At 41.8% G+C, this 16,530-nt stretch overlaps 1 protein-coding gene across 1 annotated transcript in view; it reads right to left on the bottom strand.

Annotated features, from left to right (window-relative positions):
* LOC139455536 (replication factor C subunit 1-like) overlaps nucleotides 1-16,530 on the bottom strand; it is a 41,502-nt gene that overhangs the window by 4,732 nt on the left and 20,240 nt on the right. Inside the window, exons 7-21 of the mRNA XM_071237090.1 lie at nucleotides 14,911-14,947; nucleotides 13,299-13,417; nucleotides 11,939-12,097; nucleotides 11,590-11,682; nucleotides 10,862-11,041; nucleotides 10,589-10,702; nucleotides 9,759-10,047; nucleotides 8,909-9,009; nucleotides 7,357-7,468; nucleotides 5,951-6,045; nucleotides 3,863-4,000; nucleotides 2,435-2,530; nucleotides 1,611-1,709; nucleotides 1,245-1,399; nucleotides 154-271 (exon numbers count right to left, since the gene is read on the bottom strand). Of these exons, the coding sequence (XP_071093191.1) occupies nucleotides 154-271; nucleotides 1,245-1,399; nucleotides 1,611-1,709; nucleotides 2,435-2,530; nucleotides 3,863-4,000; nucleotides 5,951-6,045; nucleotides 7,357-7,468; nucleotides 8,909-9,009; nucleotides 9,759-10,047; nucleotides 10,589-10,702; nucleotides 10,862-11,041; nucleotides 11,590-11,682; nucleotides 11,939-12,097; nucleotides 13,299-13,417; nucleotides 14,911-14,947 (1,905 nt within the window). The remainder of the gene's footprint in view (nucleotides 1-153; nucleotides 272-1,244; nucleotides 1,400-1,610; nucleotides 1,710-2,434; nucleotides 2,531-3,862; nucleotides 4,001-5,950; nucleotides 6,046-7,356; nucleotides 7,469-8,908; nucleotides 9,010-9,758; nucleotides 10,048-10,588; nucleotides 10,703-10,861; nucleotides 11,042-11,589; nucleotides 11,683-11,938; nucleotides 12,098-13,298; nucleotides 13,418-14,910; nucleotides 14,948-16,530) is intronic.

Raw genomic sequence — 16,530 nt, 5'->3', positions numbered from 1 at the left:
ACTCCAAAACGTTGTGTTCCTCATAATAAAGAAGTTGACATCCATATATTCTCTTCCTTAGTTTGCACTTAGGATATTTTCTAATCTGGTGAGACAGACTACCTGTTCCTGTCCTATCTCTATATATATGTTGTGAATGTGTTGTCAACTCACCTGTGTAGGGAGCAGGTTCCAGTTCTGAGAGGATCTGATCTTTCTGTCCGCTAGATCTCCATCACAGATACTGTCGGCTGCCCGTGCCAATGCTGACAGGTGCCTTGCTGTGTTGCCTCTGTGAACACAGGGAATCATTAGGCAAGTCTGTCACCACAAGGTAAATTCACACATGATTTAGGAGAAAATACTATGACAGTAAAGATGAACTGATTTTCTGTCCTGAGTGAACGCTGTGTGTAGTGTTCCTACTGTGTACCTGGCAGAGTATGGAATGACACTTGTCCCGAGTGAACGCAGTGTGTAGTGTTCCTACTGTGTACCTGGCAGAGTATGGAATGACACTTGTCCCGAGTGAACGCTGTGTGTAGTGTTCCTACTGTGTACCTGGCAGAGTATGGAATGACACTTGTCCCGAGTGAACGCAGTGTGTAGTGTTCCTACTGTGTACCTGGCAAAGTATGGAATGACACTTGTCCCGAGTGAACGCAGTGTGTAGTGTTTCTACTGTGTACCTGGCAGAGTATGGAATGACACTTGTCCCGAGTGAACGCTGTGTGTAGTGTTTCTACTGTGTACCTGGCAGAGTATGGAATGACACTTGTCCCGAGTGAACGCTGTGTGTAGTGTTCCTACTGTGTACCTGGCAGAGTATGGAATGACACTTGTCCCGAGTGAACGCAGTGTGTAGTGTTCCTACTGTGTACCTGGCAGAGTATGGAATGACACTTGTCCCGAGTGAACGCTGTGTGTAGTGTTCCTACTGTGTACCTGGCAGAGTATGGAATGACACTTGTCCCGAGTGAACGCAGTGTGTAGTGTTCCTACTGTGTACCTGGCAGAGTATGGAATGACACTTGTCCCGAGTGAACGCAGTGTGTAGTGTTCCTACTGTGTACCTGGCAGAGTATGGAATGACACTTGTCCTGAGTGAACGCAGTGTGTAGTGTTCCTACTGTGTACCTGGCAGAGTATGGAATGACACTTGTCCCGAGTGAACGCAGTGTGTAGTGTTCCTACAGTGTACCTGGCAGAGTATGGAATGACACTTGTCCCGAGTGAACGCTGTGTGTAGTGTTCCTACTGTGTACCTGGCAGAGTATGGAATGACACTTGTGTAGTTCTCCTGCACAAACAGTGGTGTGAAGGAGTAGTCGTTGAAGAACAAGTCTGACTTGTCGTGGATCGTCATCTTGGCAGTCTCCTCTCCTCCCACAAACACCTTCCGACACACATCAAATGGACTCTGAAAAGAATAATGTGCAATATAAGATATAGATGATAGCGTCTTAGTGTATTTAAGCCAAACTTGTATTAAGATTCATACCCTTTAATCCAAAGACATATGTCACTTTTAACTTAAAATGGTGGCTGTGAAAACCGTTGAAGTATAAAAAGGTTCATAAATTAAATCATCATTAAACTGCTGGTCCCTTTGAAATATGATGTGTACTCGCCAGCTTGTAGTCCTTCTCCGCCTTCTTGGCATCGTCTTTGGCTTGTTCATAGGTGAGTGTCTTGTTTGTGGCCGTCCACATACACAGGTTGTGGATCACCTAAAGGAGCAGTGAGTGAGTGAGTGAGTGAGTGAGTGAGTGAGTGAGTGAGTGAGTGAGTGAGTGAGTGAGTGAGTGAGTGAGTGAGTGAGTGAGTGAGTGAGTGAGTGAGTGAGTGTTGTTTGTTGTTTAACGCCGCAGTCAGCAATATTCCAGCTATACTGACGGCGGTCTGTAAATAATCGTGTCTGGACCTGCCAATCTAGTGATTGACATCATGAGCATCAATCCACACAATTGGGATACGATGACATGCATCAACCAAGTCAGCGAGCCTGACCATCCGATCCTGTTAGTCGCCTCTTACGACAAGCCTTTTACAGCAGGCATGGGTGTCTGAAGACCTATTCTATCACGGAAGTGAGTGATACTCTGTGCCATGATACAAGTATCATATGAGAATGTATCAATACAAAACGACACAATTATATACAAGGGCGACATGTAAACTTGTATAAAAATTAAAAACTGGAATATTATTTTTGCAGACATGTACGCAAGGGGATCAAATCTACATAACATCTTTTGGGTGTATTTATTTTCATTCTCCAACGATGTAAGTTTCAAGTTTTTATGCCATTCTTAATGCATTATTCGTTCTTATGCAGCATAGGTCATGTTAATGTGATGCCTGCACTTGATCAGCAAATAAACAAATAAGTGAAGAAACATAGGAACACAAGTTGAAATGGCTAAAGTGCCTATCCCATGACACTGGGGCTCACCTGTCGGACATCCTGATTGGCCCCCAAGATGATCTCATTAAGAGCTGGTGGATCAATCTTCAACCCCTCTTTGTAGATCATAGACATCATAGCTCCCTGACAACAAACGTTACAGTGAGACACATGAAGAACTTGCACCTCTTCACTTTCGTTACCATGGCTAAAGTGAGACACACAAAGAACTTGCACCTCTTCACTTTCGTTACCATGGCTAAAGTGAGACACACAAAGAACTTGCACATCTTCACTTTCGTTACCATGGCTAAAGTGAGACACACAAAGAACTTGCACATCTTCACTTTCGTTACCATGGCTAAAGTGAGACACACAAAGAACTTGCCCATCTTCACTTTCGTTGCCATGGCTAAAGTGAGACACACAAAGAACTTGCACATCTTCACTTTCGTTGCCATGGCTAAAGTGAGACACACAAAGAAATTTCACATCTTCACTTTCGTTGCCATGGCTAAAGTGAGACACACAAAGAACTTGCACATCTTCACTTTCGTTGCCATGGCTAAAGTGAGACACACAAAGAACTTGCACATCTTCACTTTCATTGCCATGGCTAAAGTGAGACACACAAAGAACTTGCACATCTTCACTTTCGTTGCCATGGCTAAAGTGAAACACACAAAGAACTTGCACATCTTCACTTTCATTACCATGGCTAAAGTGAGACACACAAAGAACTTGCACATCTTCACTTTCGTTACCATGGCTAAAGTGAGACACACAAAGAACTTGCACATCTTCACTTTCGTTACCATGGCTAAAGTGAGACACACAAAGAACTTGCACATCTTCACTTTCGTTACCATGGCTAAAGTGAGACACACAAAGAACTTGCACCTCTTCACTTTCGTTGCCATGGCTAAAGTGAGACACACAAAGAACTTGCACATCTTCATTTTCGTTACCATGGCTAAAGTGAGACACACAAAGAACTTGCACATCTTCACTTTCGTTACCATGGCTAAAGTGAGACACACAAAGAACTTGCACATCTTCACTTTCGTTGCCGCTGTTACAGTGAAAAACAGCATACCTTCACTTTCAGTACCAGTCGTAATGATTAGAAAAGCTTCTTAGTCAAAGATTTGGAGTGGAGACGTTTTGTGATATCTATCTAGCAGTTAACCTTAATTACCAAAATTAATGTCTCAACTTCACATTGGTTTCCAGACTATGCAACCTCCCTGCTTTATCTTTTAAGTTGAAAAACAAATCCACTGAGTCTCTATATAATATACTTATATTTAGAAGCAGCACACACTTAACAGGTAAAAATAACCAACCGATGAAAATATATTGAACATGTGAGCAACCAAGTTCTGTAACTATTCCCACATTATCTCAATCATTCATCCTCACATAAATCATAAGGCACTGTCAATCATTATGTCAATTCTCCAAGGTTACACAGACCTTAATCTGCTCCACCCTGGGCTTATAGAAACGGAGGTCAAAGCAGTAGTTGGACAGTGTGCGCATCTTCTGGTGGTTGCGGTCATTACAGATACAGATGACCGGGATCTTCGTCTGTTTAATCAGCTGCACCAGTTCCTGGAACAATACACACACTTTGTCAACAGTTTCCTCGTCATGGTTACCCGTGCATTCATTTCCTAAAAAACCTGCATGGTGTCAGTCAGACAGCATACAAAAACTATTCCAACTGCAAATGTACATAAATGATTTACAAAAGCAGAACAGGGAAGAAAATACCTTCAAGCAAGAGACAAAGGTGTGTCTGGGCTGGGCTACTTATGTCGGCAACAACACAGGTCTATAATGAGTGAGCCAGTGGGGTGGGTTCTACTCCACTTCAAATAGTCCAGTGGAACCCACTCATCCGACACTTGCGTTTTACAAGAAATCGTTAGGAGAAACAAATCTGGATATCTCAATCACTTAGATACAGGCATCCTCCTTACTGCAGTGAAACAAATGAACAAGCAGGGATGTATCTGATCTGCTCAGAGGCCGATATCTGACCCCAAGTCAGCAACAAATAACAGTATAAAAATCCCAATTTGAATGAAAAATGTCTAATTCCTTAGAATTTATGAAAATAAGAACATTAAAAACATTTTTTTTATTAGAATAGTATTATTTTTTCCAAATTTGCCTGCTAAGGACGCTTAGTTTGGAATCCTTGATAAATTTCTGATAAGAAATAATCTGCTTGCCTATCTTAGTGAGCAACCAATCACAGAGGAGACAGGAGGTCATCCACATCTTTGTATTGTTTCGAAAGCGGCATACACTTCTCGATGAAAGTAAAACTTCACCTGTGTCAAATTCCTAATTGACACTGACCATATTTTCTTGAGTATAGAGCGCACCCGTGTATAATGCGCACCCCCCTCTAGCGGATTCAGTATTCATTAAAACAATATTAAAAGGAATTTTGAATAAAATTAATGAAATAAGTTACAAACAGAAGTCCAGATATACAAAGAACACTTTTTATAGCCAGACAGTGTAATTACATGATTAATTTGCGTACTTCAGTATGGATTTGTTGACATGGTATTTCCGGTGTTACGTGCTCTCCGTAATATCTTTCCATGGGGAAAAAACAAGAAAACTCATTATTTCGTGTATAATGCACACACCCTTCTACACTGCTGTGTTTTTTGGAAAAAAAAGTGTGCACTATTCTAAAAAATATGGTACGTGTATTGCCAAATTATAATTGGATTACCAGCCGATCTATCATTCCAGAGGGCATCTTATGCACTGTGATATAATCCTACCTGACATGTCTGCCACACTGCATTTTATACATTAAACATTTTGCTTTTGATAAAAGTTGCCCCATGGGTAGGATTAGTGCATGAGAAAGATCTGGACAAGTGTGGTGCCACTGTGTTTTAGTCATATGACAGAAGGCTCAGCTTAATGTGGGAGAGAAGCCTGAAGAGATGCTTTTAAAGAGGGTTCCATCTTAGGTGAAATCCATGAGCACAGGTATAGTGCTGACAACCCTAGAAACAATATTCGGGCAAACCGGGATATCAATTCCAGGAAACCTAAGGGACAGAGCAAACTGTGGCGTCTTGGGACGACCGAGCCATCCATACCTCCAGCTCCATCATAGTGGCTGTAGAGTAGACCTGGTCCCTTTCCACAAAGCAATCTTCATGCTCAGTCAATCCTAGTCATAGTCGTAGTGCTAAGATGGCTTTGTGGAACTGGAGCACCAGTGACTTTGGGAGCAATGATAAACATGTATGACACACACAAGCCATGTCACGACTGTGCATTGCTCTTTTTCATCCAAGAGCTTGGCATACTAAACAGCTATTTTAACCATCCATTCCCATATAGTCTGCTCTGCAATTAGGACCTAAGATCTATTCTTATAAAATGTTAAAGAATCCCCACAGGCAGCCCTAGAGTTTGAGAATGGTCCCTCATTGTTTTTGATTTCTTATTATAGAGAGGCTACTTTCTCATAGTTGACTGCTGTTACTGCTTGTACAGAGTGGTCATTCTGACCTAACTGACCTGGATGCCGCCCCGGTCCTGGTTGCCGGCCATGCCATCCACCTCATCCATGATGATACAGTGCTTGTGGCCACCTGTTTCAGCCTTGGACGGACCTGAACACCAAGGTATTGACAACTGTAGAGTACACCTAAATGTAGACACAATAGATTCACTTGAGATGCTTTGGTTTCAGATTTCCTTACAACTCTGTAAATGAGTAGTTATGCTCAGCTTTTAGCAGTAGTCCAGCACTACCACAGCCCCGGACACTAACCTGGGTTTCACACAGAGTAGCCAGGTCTTCACAAACAAACAGGTATAGTGTTTGCGTTGAATTATTAAAAAAATGTTCAGCCACGGAATCTTAAATCTGTTTTTCCAATGATTAACCTTATCACACAACTTTGAAAATATTTGGAGATGTCATCCTGATTACACTTTCTGAACAGAAATATTTCTCATATGAATATCTTAACCTTAGTCCACTGCACCTGGATGTGGATCTGTTTTGTGCTAATGCGACCTGGTTTTGAAACTGTTATCACCTAATATGACAGGGATCTGAAATGACCTAATACAACCTGGATGTGGAACTGTTATGCCCTATCATGACCTGGATGTGGATCTGTTCCATTCTAACATGACCTGGATGTGGAACTTTTATGTCCTAACATGACCTGGATGTGGATCTGTTATGTCCTAATGACCTGGATCATCTTCCCGAGTCCAGTCCAGTTTCCACCCTTGCCGAACTAGACTGGTATTTTGGAGTTACATTTTGGTTGGACTAACGAGTCTATGCATAGTCCAATCAAACTCATGCACCGAAATAGAAATCGGGTGCGTAAACTGTCATGCAGATTTCGGTCGATTGCAGGATTTGCACAGCATGTACACCGGCAATTTCTTGTCAACAGATACTTTCCAAATCTTTTCAAGTTTTTAATCAAAGTGATTTGATGCACTTGGCGATGTAAGACTTGTTTTCTTACAATATAGATCTTGTTTATCGATCAGATCGTCTTGATTGGGTGCCGCCATTTTGTTTGAAGTAAATGCAAGTGATACGAGAGGTGGAATCTGATTGGTCCATAGGAGAGGCATAGAAGGGACATAACTCGTAACAGCCACTGGTGGCGCCACGATCGAGCCCAGGAATTCCATCCTAGATCGACAAGGGTGGAAACTGGACTTTTAAAGTCAGTTACCTCTCTTGCCTCGGGAAGATGGACCTGGATGTTGAACTGTTATGTCCTAACATGACCTGGATGTGGATCTGTTACGTCTTTATATGTCCTGGATGTAGAACTGCCATGACGTAATATGTCCTGGATGTAGAACTGCCATGACCTGCTATGACCTGGGTGTGGAACTGCCATGACATGTATGACAGTACTATGTTGAGGTACTAGTCTTTCACCTACCCATGAAGTCCACCAGTGTTGTATTGTTCAGTGCCTCTGCCACAAATTCCTTCAAGCTTTTCTTTGACCGTGTGTCTGAAGCGTTCAGCTCGATGTAGGAGAACCCAAGTTCCTGAAAAAGGGTTACACCTACATATTGGACATATGTACACGTCAACTGTGATAGGAGCAAACTAAATAGAACACAAAGTCAAAATGTTATGGGTGAAGTAGCTGACATGAGGCTTAGGCTAAAAAAAAAGAAGAAGAAAAGAATTGGTTCTCAGGCAATGGCTTCGAAAATATAGTGCGGGCGAGCAGTGTTTTGTTGTTTCTTGTTATTGTTCAAACTAGTATGTAATCAAATAAACAGTTGTGTACAATCAACCTGGTAAAGGGCCTCCCTACATAAATGCATTCCTTGATGAGTGAAATACTGGAATACAGTATTGGCCTACCGTTGGACTACCAGTGCATGCATAATACACACATACAATGAGCTTTGATTTTATTTCACCATATGAAGATGTTATTGTGAGCACACAACACTGGAAGAAGTATGTCAATAAATCTGTACTGCAGTACAAAAGTCTGTCTGGCTATTAAAGTGTTCATTGTGTATCTGGACTTACGGTTGTAATCCATTAAATTACTTTTCTCCAAGATTTCATTCAATTTTGTTTACATTTATTTTGGTGAAATCATGTGTGATCTGATCGACAATTCACATCAACTCACCATAAATTCACCTTGAAACGGACATTAATCATTAGAAATACATAGTTTTCGGTCTTCCTATCACTGTATTGCAATTTCTTCTCAGTTTTAATATTGGCCATGACAATAAGTATTTTTTCAAATAAATCACCTATAGATAGGGGAGAAAATGTGATTGCGGTAAAACAAGCACACAAACTCCTATTGTCGCCATGACCGTAACATGATATACGCAGTAGAGCAGTGTGCATGTAAATGGAAGTAACTGCACGCTACATTGGTTCGCATTATTTTTAAGTATTGTAGCATTTCACTGGCTGGGTCGTGTGTTCGATGCTGATTATTTAAGGATTTTAATTTGTTTTTTTGAAAATGGAAATTATTAACAAAAAATGATGATGAGGGCGGTGCCTGAGAACCAAGACTATTTTTTTTAAGCCTCTCATGCAAATGTTTTGGCACACACAGTAACATGCAGGTATACCCAAACACAAAGTTGTGCCCTTTACAGAGGCCGAAAATGGTGTTAATTGACAAATGCATTCATAAAGAGTGACTCCCTATTAATGAAGCTTCAACCTAACCTCAAACTATGAATGACCATAATCACTTGCAGTTTCAGCTTTCTGAGCCAAGAGGTTCCTGAGACTTAGATGTCTAAATTCAATTTCACATTCAATTATTGTAGAAAAAAACATTCAACAATCATTCTGATATGTAGGCAAAGTCCATTAGTGTTAGAAAAACTACTACCTTTCAACTAATTGATCAAGTTTAGGAGAAAAATAGGGTCTTTGGCCAGGTTGGATAAAGCATAGGTATTGGTGATGCTGTCTGGTGGCAGTGGCGAACTCACCTGACATACAAGTGTTGCCGTTGTGGTCTTCCCAACACCTGGGGGGCCAGAGAGAAGAGCTGCCCTCGAACCAGATCCATCATCCTTCCCAAAGAATTTACCTGGAAGGAGACAAGTTTTGAGGCGAGTTTTAAATCTTGAGGTCAGTGCACCCTGATTTGAGGACAGAATGACTGAATGGTGTCCTACACTGTAGTTAGTCTTCATGGTAATGTCTAAGTCATAGACTGACACCTGTCAATTTCAAATATTCCACCTACATCACGTCAGACTGAACAGGACAATAACTACCCACAGTTGATATCCTGCAAGTTGACTGTGAGTTGGCATGAACTCTTCCATGTACAAACCATGAGCAGACATTGTGTACACCCAATCCCCTAAAACATCAAACTGGTGTAATCCCTTGTCTGCCATTGCTTGAGGAATCTGACCACAAACGGGATATTGCTGCATCATATTTCCTGTTCTTATCATGGAAATGTCACAAGTGAAAGTTATCAAAACTTGAAAAATGAGCCAAACAGAATTGTTTAGAATGAAATGGTTGTATTTTCACATACAAATATCACATCAGTGTTAGAAATTCAGGGGAATTCATGGGTAATTGAGTTTGTTGTTATAGTATTTCAATCTGGAGGCCCCCTAAATCTTAAACTTTTAACAATGAAGGTATGAAAAGGACCCTTGACTGTCTACTTATTTTCGTTCACTATCACAAGATTGCTTTGTTAGAAAGAAGAGCCTTGAGTAAGTAAATATCAAGAAGAGTGCAAGTTGTTTCACGCCACTGTAAGTAATATGACAACTATATAATGTCGGTGCGGCAAACATCAATGACTGTAGTCACCTTGTGGCTTGGTTCCGATGGCTCTGTTATGATGCCACTGCCGCAGCCAACCGAGAAGCTTCTTGGCATTGCTCTTGTCTCCTTGTTGACCAATGACCTGCTTGATATTGGTTGGTTTGTACTTGTCCACCCACAGTAACGACTCTCCTGATTGGTCAGATTTGGACTTGGATGGTGATGGTTTTGAGGATTTTTTGCCAGTTTCTTCTGACAGTTTTGCTTTTTTATGTGGAACATTGTTGTTTTCTTCTGATTTTCTTTTTTCCAATTTTTGTTTCTCGATTTTTTCCTGCAATAACAGAGCACACTAAATCAACATTCAACTTACACAATGCAGGAAGTGTACAAGAATAGTTAACAAAAGCAAACAGGTTACACACGGTCAGATGCTTGGGAGGTGCGGCATGTAGGAAGTGAATGTTGTTTTTCGCCACATATTCCCATAATTCCACAGCAGCTTGAGTATACCTGATCATGGGCCTGGTCATCTAGTGGTGCAACGCGAGTAACAAGATACACTGTTGGAGGAAGATGACAAAAAATCCGCCTACTCACACATAATGATCACTAGATCTCATTTTATTGATCTGATTTTATGGGGGATTTATTCTGCTTCCCCAAACCCTTAGACGTACATCAAATGAATGTGAACCATTGGCGCTGAAGGTTTCACTCACATGTAGCAAGCAGTGATTCAGATCTGTTTCCAAAAGTGTCCTCAAGATTTTCTTCAAACTTTGTAATAATGTCGAAACAAAATGCCAAAATCATGAAAATGTTGTAACGACATTTGTCTCCATCAAAAGGACGGAGTGAGAGACAACTCTAACCTTCTTGGCATCTTCTTCAGCTTTCACCAGGTACTTTGACTTCTTTCCCGGCCTCGTACGAACCAGTTCCAGGAGGCCATCCTCGTCAAGCTGATGTGTCTTGAACTGATTTGCCTGCATCAATGTAAGGAAAGGTCATGGTGTGGGTCAAGGTCAAGTGGATTCCGTACTACCTGTTTGACTCTTAAAGTTCAATAATATATTAATAATATATATAATAATATATACAATTTGTTGTCTGGTATTCAAGATTTGTTTTAATATCACAATCACCTTGTTAAGTTTGCTTTCTCCAGCATCCCTCCCAACTACGATGTAGTTGGTTTTCTTGCTTAGTGAGCCAGTGACCTTGCCGCCATACTTCTCTACAAGACTCTTGGCATCCTCCCGTTCCAGCGACTCCAGCACCCCGGTAATGACAAATGTCAGCCCCTCTAGGCAGTTATCAGCTCCCTGGGGAACATTCACAGAGAAAATCATAGAGACCCAACAGGCTTCACAGGCTTCATGCAGATTCAACAACTCTTGAAAACAACAAGGCATGTAATGACTTTTCTCCAACATCGATAATGTTTGAAAAGGTTGAAATTCAACCTAGATGAAACAATTTTAACATCTCAGCATGGTAACATATTTCCTCTTGTAGCAGCTCATTTCTTCCACAAGTACATCAACCTTCTCCATGGCACTAGAATCACCTTCCCAAAGAAGCAGCATGGTACTAGTCCTGCCCAACCCAAACATGGGTATTAGTTCGTTCCCACCCAAGAATTGACATGATACTAGTCTGATATATGTCAGAATATACCTGTTAGTAATCCTGTCCTCTCATGCAAATATGCCTAGTACTAATCATGCCCCACCCCAAGAATATGTGATGTACTAATCCCGCCCCATCTGCCCCAGAATAGGTGGGGTACTAATCCTGCACCGCCCCAGGAATATGCTAGGTGCTAATTCTGTCCCAGCCCTGACTATGCAGGACACTAGTCCTGCCTTACCTCTGGGATGTCCTTGGAGCCGAGGGCTGTAGGACCTTCTCGGTGGAGATATGCCCTGTAGCTTGCTCGGTTCACCAGCTTGGGAGTCCCTTCCTGAAATCAAACCAAGATCATGTCAGTGTCTCTACAGGCTCTCTCCACATACACCTGCAAACATCCATATGCATTTCTTGTGGGATTGTGATCATAACTTTGTCAAATAACCCACTACAAATACAACCTTGGCAGTTGCTGGACTTCCGGAGATAGGCAATCATAACTAACTTTTATCAAAATCCAGGTAAATTTCCTAGGTGGTATGAAACTGACTGAGGTATTGACTGTCTGGCAAGTATGGTCAGGCTCTCACCTTGGGGCTGGTGGTAGACTTGGGAGAAGTCTTCGAGGGACTAGATGACGAGGGAGATGTTTTCTTGCTTTCTGATTTCACTGGGGACTTCTTTGGAGTGATGACCATGTTGCTCCTGACTGGTGACCTCTTGGGTGATGGCTTCTTGAGTGGAGAAGTCTAGATGAGCAGAGAAACATCGGAATGTAACTCTAGTGTTAGAAGCCACATGGCCAATAGGGGATGACACGGCTTGTTCATGGTGTGTTAACCACAGGACAACCAAACAGAGGGACCCGTGAAGCCCTGGGTCACGACTGGTCTTCAGCAACCCATGCTTGCTGTAAAAGGTGGCTATGCTTGTAGTAAGAGGCGACTAACGGGATCGGGTGGTCAGGCTTGCTGACTGGGCTGATGCATGTCATCGTATCCCAATTGCGAGGATTGATGCTCATGATATCTATCACTGGACTGGCTGGTCCAGACTCGATTATTTACAGACAGCCGTCGTACAGCTGGAATATTGCAGAGTGCGACGTTAAACAACAAACAAACTTGTAATATTTGGGAGCTGCTGTTGGATTTGCGGGAATGTTGACGCTTTACATAGCATTCAAAATCTTCTACTGATATTAGTGACAGTAACTCCAATAATAACAGATTTATTGATAAAGGAATGACTTCAATAGAATTTGCAAGAAACAAAACATGGGAAAAGAAGTCGGGAATGCCACCAAATGTATTATTAACCATATGGATTGGTCAGCAAAGCATTAAAAAACAAACAAATCAACCAAACAGAGGATGACAATCACCAGTGCCAGAACTGACGAAATGAGATCCTTCTGATACAATTCCCAACACCAACACTTATCATCTGTTCACCTTTTGACCAATGGATACAGTGCACGTGAACGAATGTTGTTTTATGCTGCAGTCAGAAATATTCCACCTACATCACAGCAGCCTGTAAATAACTGAGTCTGGACCAGGAGAAACAGTGACTGATAGCATGAGCAACAATCCATGTTGTCGGTGTATCATAACACACACGGTGTCACAGCCAGGTCATGCATTGCAAACACCCAATCCTCATCAATCTTACTCCAAGCATTCATTAAATGGGACATACTCTGCCCCAACAAAGGCATACACTAAACAAAAATTCAAAACGTCTTGATGCCGGACAAGCAGGCCAAGAATTAGTCTCATTTGAGTTTCAGTCATTATTGATAAAAATCAATAAAAATCAATATTCCTAGCAACTTCTGTATATATTCTAAACAAAGCCTACAGTAGCTAAAGTACTTATAATATTCTCTTCACAATTAATACAAAGGTCTTTCATTAAATGCAATGCTTTATCTATCAACAGTCCTACCTTTCCACTTTTCGGCGTGTCAGGCACAATAACAGTAGATTTTTTACTGGGTTTTTCTGGAGTGTCTTCCACCAAGGTCTTCATACGATTTGACAGCTTGCTTGACAGACTCCTGTCTCCTGTACAACATGAAGAACTTATACAATAAAGGGGCCATGGACTAAAGATTACACAAGGAAGGTGGATTTGTGGAATTTTTAATTCACTATAGAAGCACCTTTCTAGCTCAAGTCTTCTCAAGAGTTATTTAGGCCGCTCTGGTCTTTCATGGGCCACTGGGGACCTATTCTACTCAGAATCCTGGCAAGGACACAAGCATGGGGCACAGGGGACCTATTCTACTCAGAATCCTGGCAAGGAGACAAGCATGGGGCACAGGGGACCTATTCTACTCAGAATCCTGACAAGGAAACAAGCACGGGGCACAGGGGACCTATTTTACTCAGAATCCCTGCAAGGAGACAAGCATGGGGCACAGGGGACCTATTCTACTCAGAATCCCTGCAAGGAGACAAGCATGGGGCACTGGGGACCTATTCTACTCAGAATCCTGGCAAGGAGACAAGCATGGGGCAAAGGGGACCTATTTTACTCAGAATCCTGGCAAGGAGACAAGCATGGGGCAAAGGGGACCTATTTTACTCAGAATCCCTGCAAGGAGACAAGCATGGGGCACAGGGGACCTATCCTACTCAGAATCCTGGCAAGGAGACAAGCACGGGGCACAGGGGACCTATTCTACTCAGAATCCTGGCAAGGAGACAACCATGGGGCACAGGGGACCTATTCTACTCAGATTCTCTGCAATGAGACAAGCATGGGGCACAGGGGACCTATTCTACTCAGAATCCTGGCAAGGAGACAAGCACGGGGCACAGGGGACCTATTCTACTCAGAATCCTGGCAATGAGACAAGCATGGGGCACAGGGGACCTATTCTACTCAGAATCCCTGCAATGAGACAAGCATGGGGCACTGGGGACCTATTCTACTCAGAATCCTGGCAAGGAGACAAGCATGGGGCACAAGGGACCTATTCTACTCAGAATCCTGGCAAGGAGACAACCATGGGGCACTGGGGACCTATTCTACTCAGAATCCTGGCAAGGAGACAAGCATGGGGCACTGGGGACCTATTCTACTCAGAATCCTGGCAAGGAGACAACCATGGGGCACTGGAGACCTATTCTACTCAGAATCCTGGCAAGGACACAAGCATGGGGCACAGGGGACCTATTTTACTCAGAATCCTGGCAAGGAGACAAGCATGGGGCACAGGGGACCTTTATTACTCAGAATCCTGGCAAGGAGACAACCATGGGGCACTGGAGACCTATTCTACTCAGAATCCTGGCAAGGAGACAAGCATGGGGCACAGGGGACCTATTCTACTCAGATTCACTGCAAGGAGACAAGCATGGGGCACTGGGGACCTATTCTACTCAGAATCCCTGAGCAGCAAAGGGTAATTGGTACCTATTCTACCCATATTCAACTTTAGGAGACGAGCATTGGGCAATTGAATCTATCGTAACTTCATTAAGGTCCAACTGTCCATAACGTGGTGTAACATATAAAGAATGGATATGAGTTAGGTAGGAAACTGTCTCACCTTCTCCATTTTTTTTATCTGACGACTCTTTCTTCACCTAGGACAAAACAAACCATAGTAAGAACGAATTTGTAACTTGATAGTTACATTTTGTTAAAAGTCAGATACATTCCCACGAACAAAGTATACTTTTACTGTACTATTTGAAACATAACATTCAGAGCAATGGTGTGGCCTTAATTGATTATTCTGATTACTTCATAACTTATTCTCATGTCGAGAAGTATTAACAGTCAAAATTTGAACTACCAACATGAACTCACTAATGCCAAGCTCTGCAACAATCAGAACCTCGGAACAGTGGACATATTAAACTCGACATCATGATAATCTTGGAAAGTAAAATTACCCAGCATAGTATAGTGACACCCTGTCAATGTACCGTATATGACCGCGTATAAGCCGAATTTTGAGGACCAGAAAAAGATTCTGTAGAAAGGGGTCGGCTTAGCCACGGGATACACTTTCAGGATAGTATTTTTCAGATCGTGATCTGTCAGAAACATCGCCTGAATGACGGTCCGATAGATTACAACTTCCCGAAAGTTTGGAAGTTGCCATGACTAGAGCCATTATTGTTATAAATTATCAATAAAGTTATTATTATACACCAATGTTGTCATTATTAAAAAAATGTTATGCATGTTACTACTTCTGATAATAAGTCTTCAATTGAATGTTCAAAGTTTATCGTTCTTCGTAAACTCCACAATCTTTACATGTAGCAATATATGTAATTCACAGCTATAATATATAATCCCCAGATAAAATCGCCAATAGCTATTACGTACGTTTTGCAAAGTTCATAAATTGATAGTGAACAAGTGTCTACCTTTATTGAAAGAGGCAAATAAACAACTGTATCGGCGAGTTATTCCGTTCGCCATTTGCAAAAACATGTGATCAGCTGTTTCCTGTGACGTCACAAACGGTGACCACTGTGATTGCTTCCTGTTGTTTAAGGCAACACGGTACACAAGGAAATGAGCATTGATAATAACGGGCCAATTGGTATTGTCATGTTGTTTACACAAACATTTTCAAGTTGTGGGTGCTTAGCAATCGTGTTGGGAGTAGGGGCTTAATTCCTTTGTTTTCGAGAGATTAGTTTAATAAACTGGAAAAGCCTGTGAGTAAGTGATGGTCATTCAATGTGTTCATAGTATGATAGTTTATTTAATTCAATTTGATTAACATACAATAGCGGTGTAAAGGGGGTTATAAAAGTTGGTATATTTGTGTTTTAAACGAGAACGCCATGCTTACGATGCTGAATTCAAACTGCGAGTCTTCGCTCCAGCTGATATATTTTCTCACGGGTTCATAATTCTATATACACCGATTCACAAAATGGCGCTTGATTGTTGATGGCAACATATAACGATCATTATGAGAATAAAAAAACCCACGAGAAACAGCTTCCCACATTATGAAAGTGGATGACTGGTTTGTTAAATCTTTATTAGAAATAATAATGACTTTTTCAATATAATTACAACGTGAATATCTGCGAGTACCGGCACATGTCTTGCAGTCCCACTTCGCAGTGTTTTTTGTCTTTCAATTCCTGGTTCGGCTTATCTGGGGGTCATATCATTTTCTTTCGTATTTCAATGGTCA

Source organism: Haliotis cracherodii, unplaced genomic scaffold (assembly GCF_022045235.1).
Source record: "Haliotis cracherodii isolate W230 unplaced genomic scaffold, xgHalCrac1.p SCAF_1, whole genome shotgun sequence".
Classification (NCBI taxonomy): Eukaryota; Metazoa; Mollusca; class Gastropoda; order Lepetellida; family Haliotidae; genus Haliotis; species Haliotis cracherodii.
Note: the sequence above shows the minus strand (reverse complement) of the source record. Positions and strands in the feature narration are given on the sequence as shown.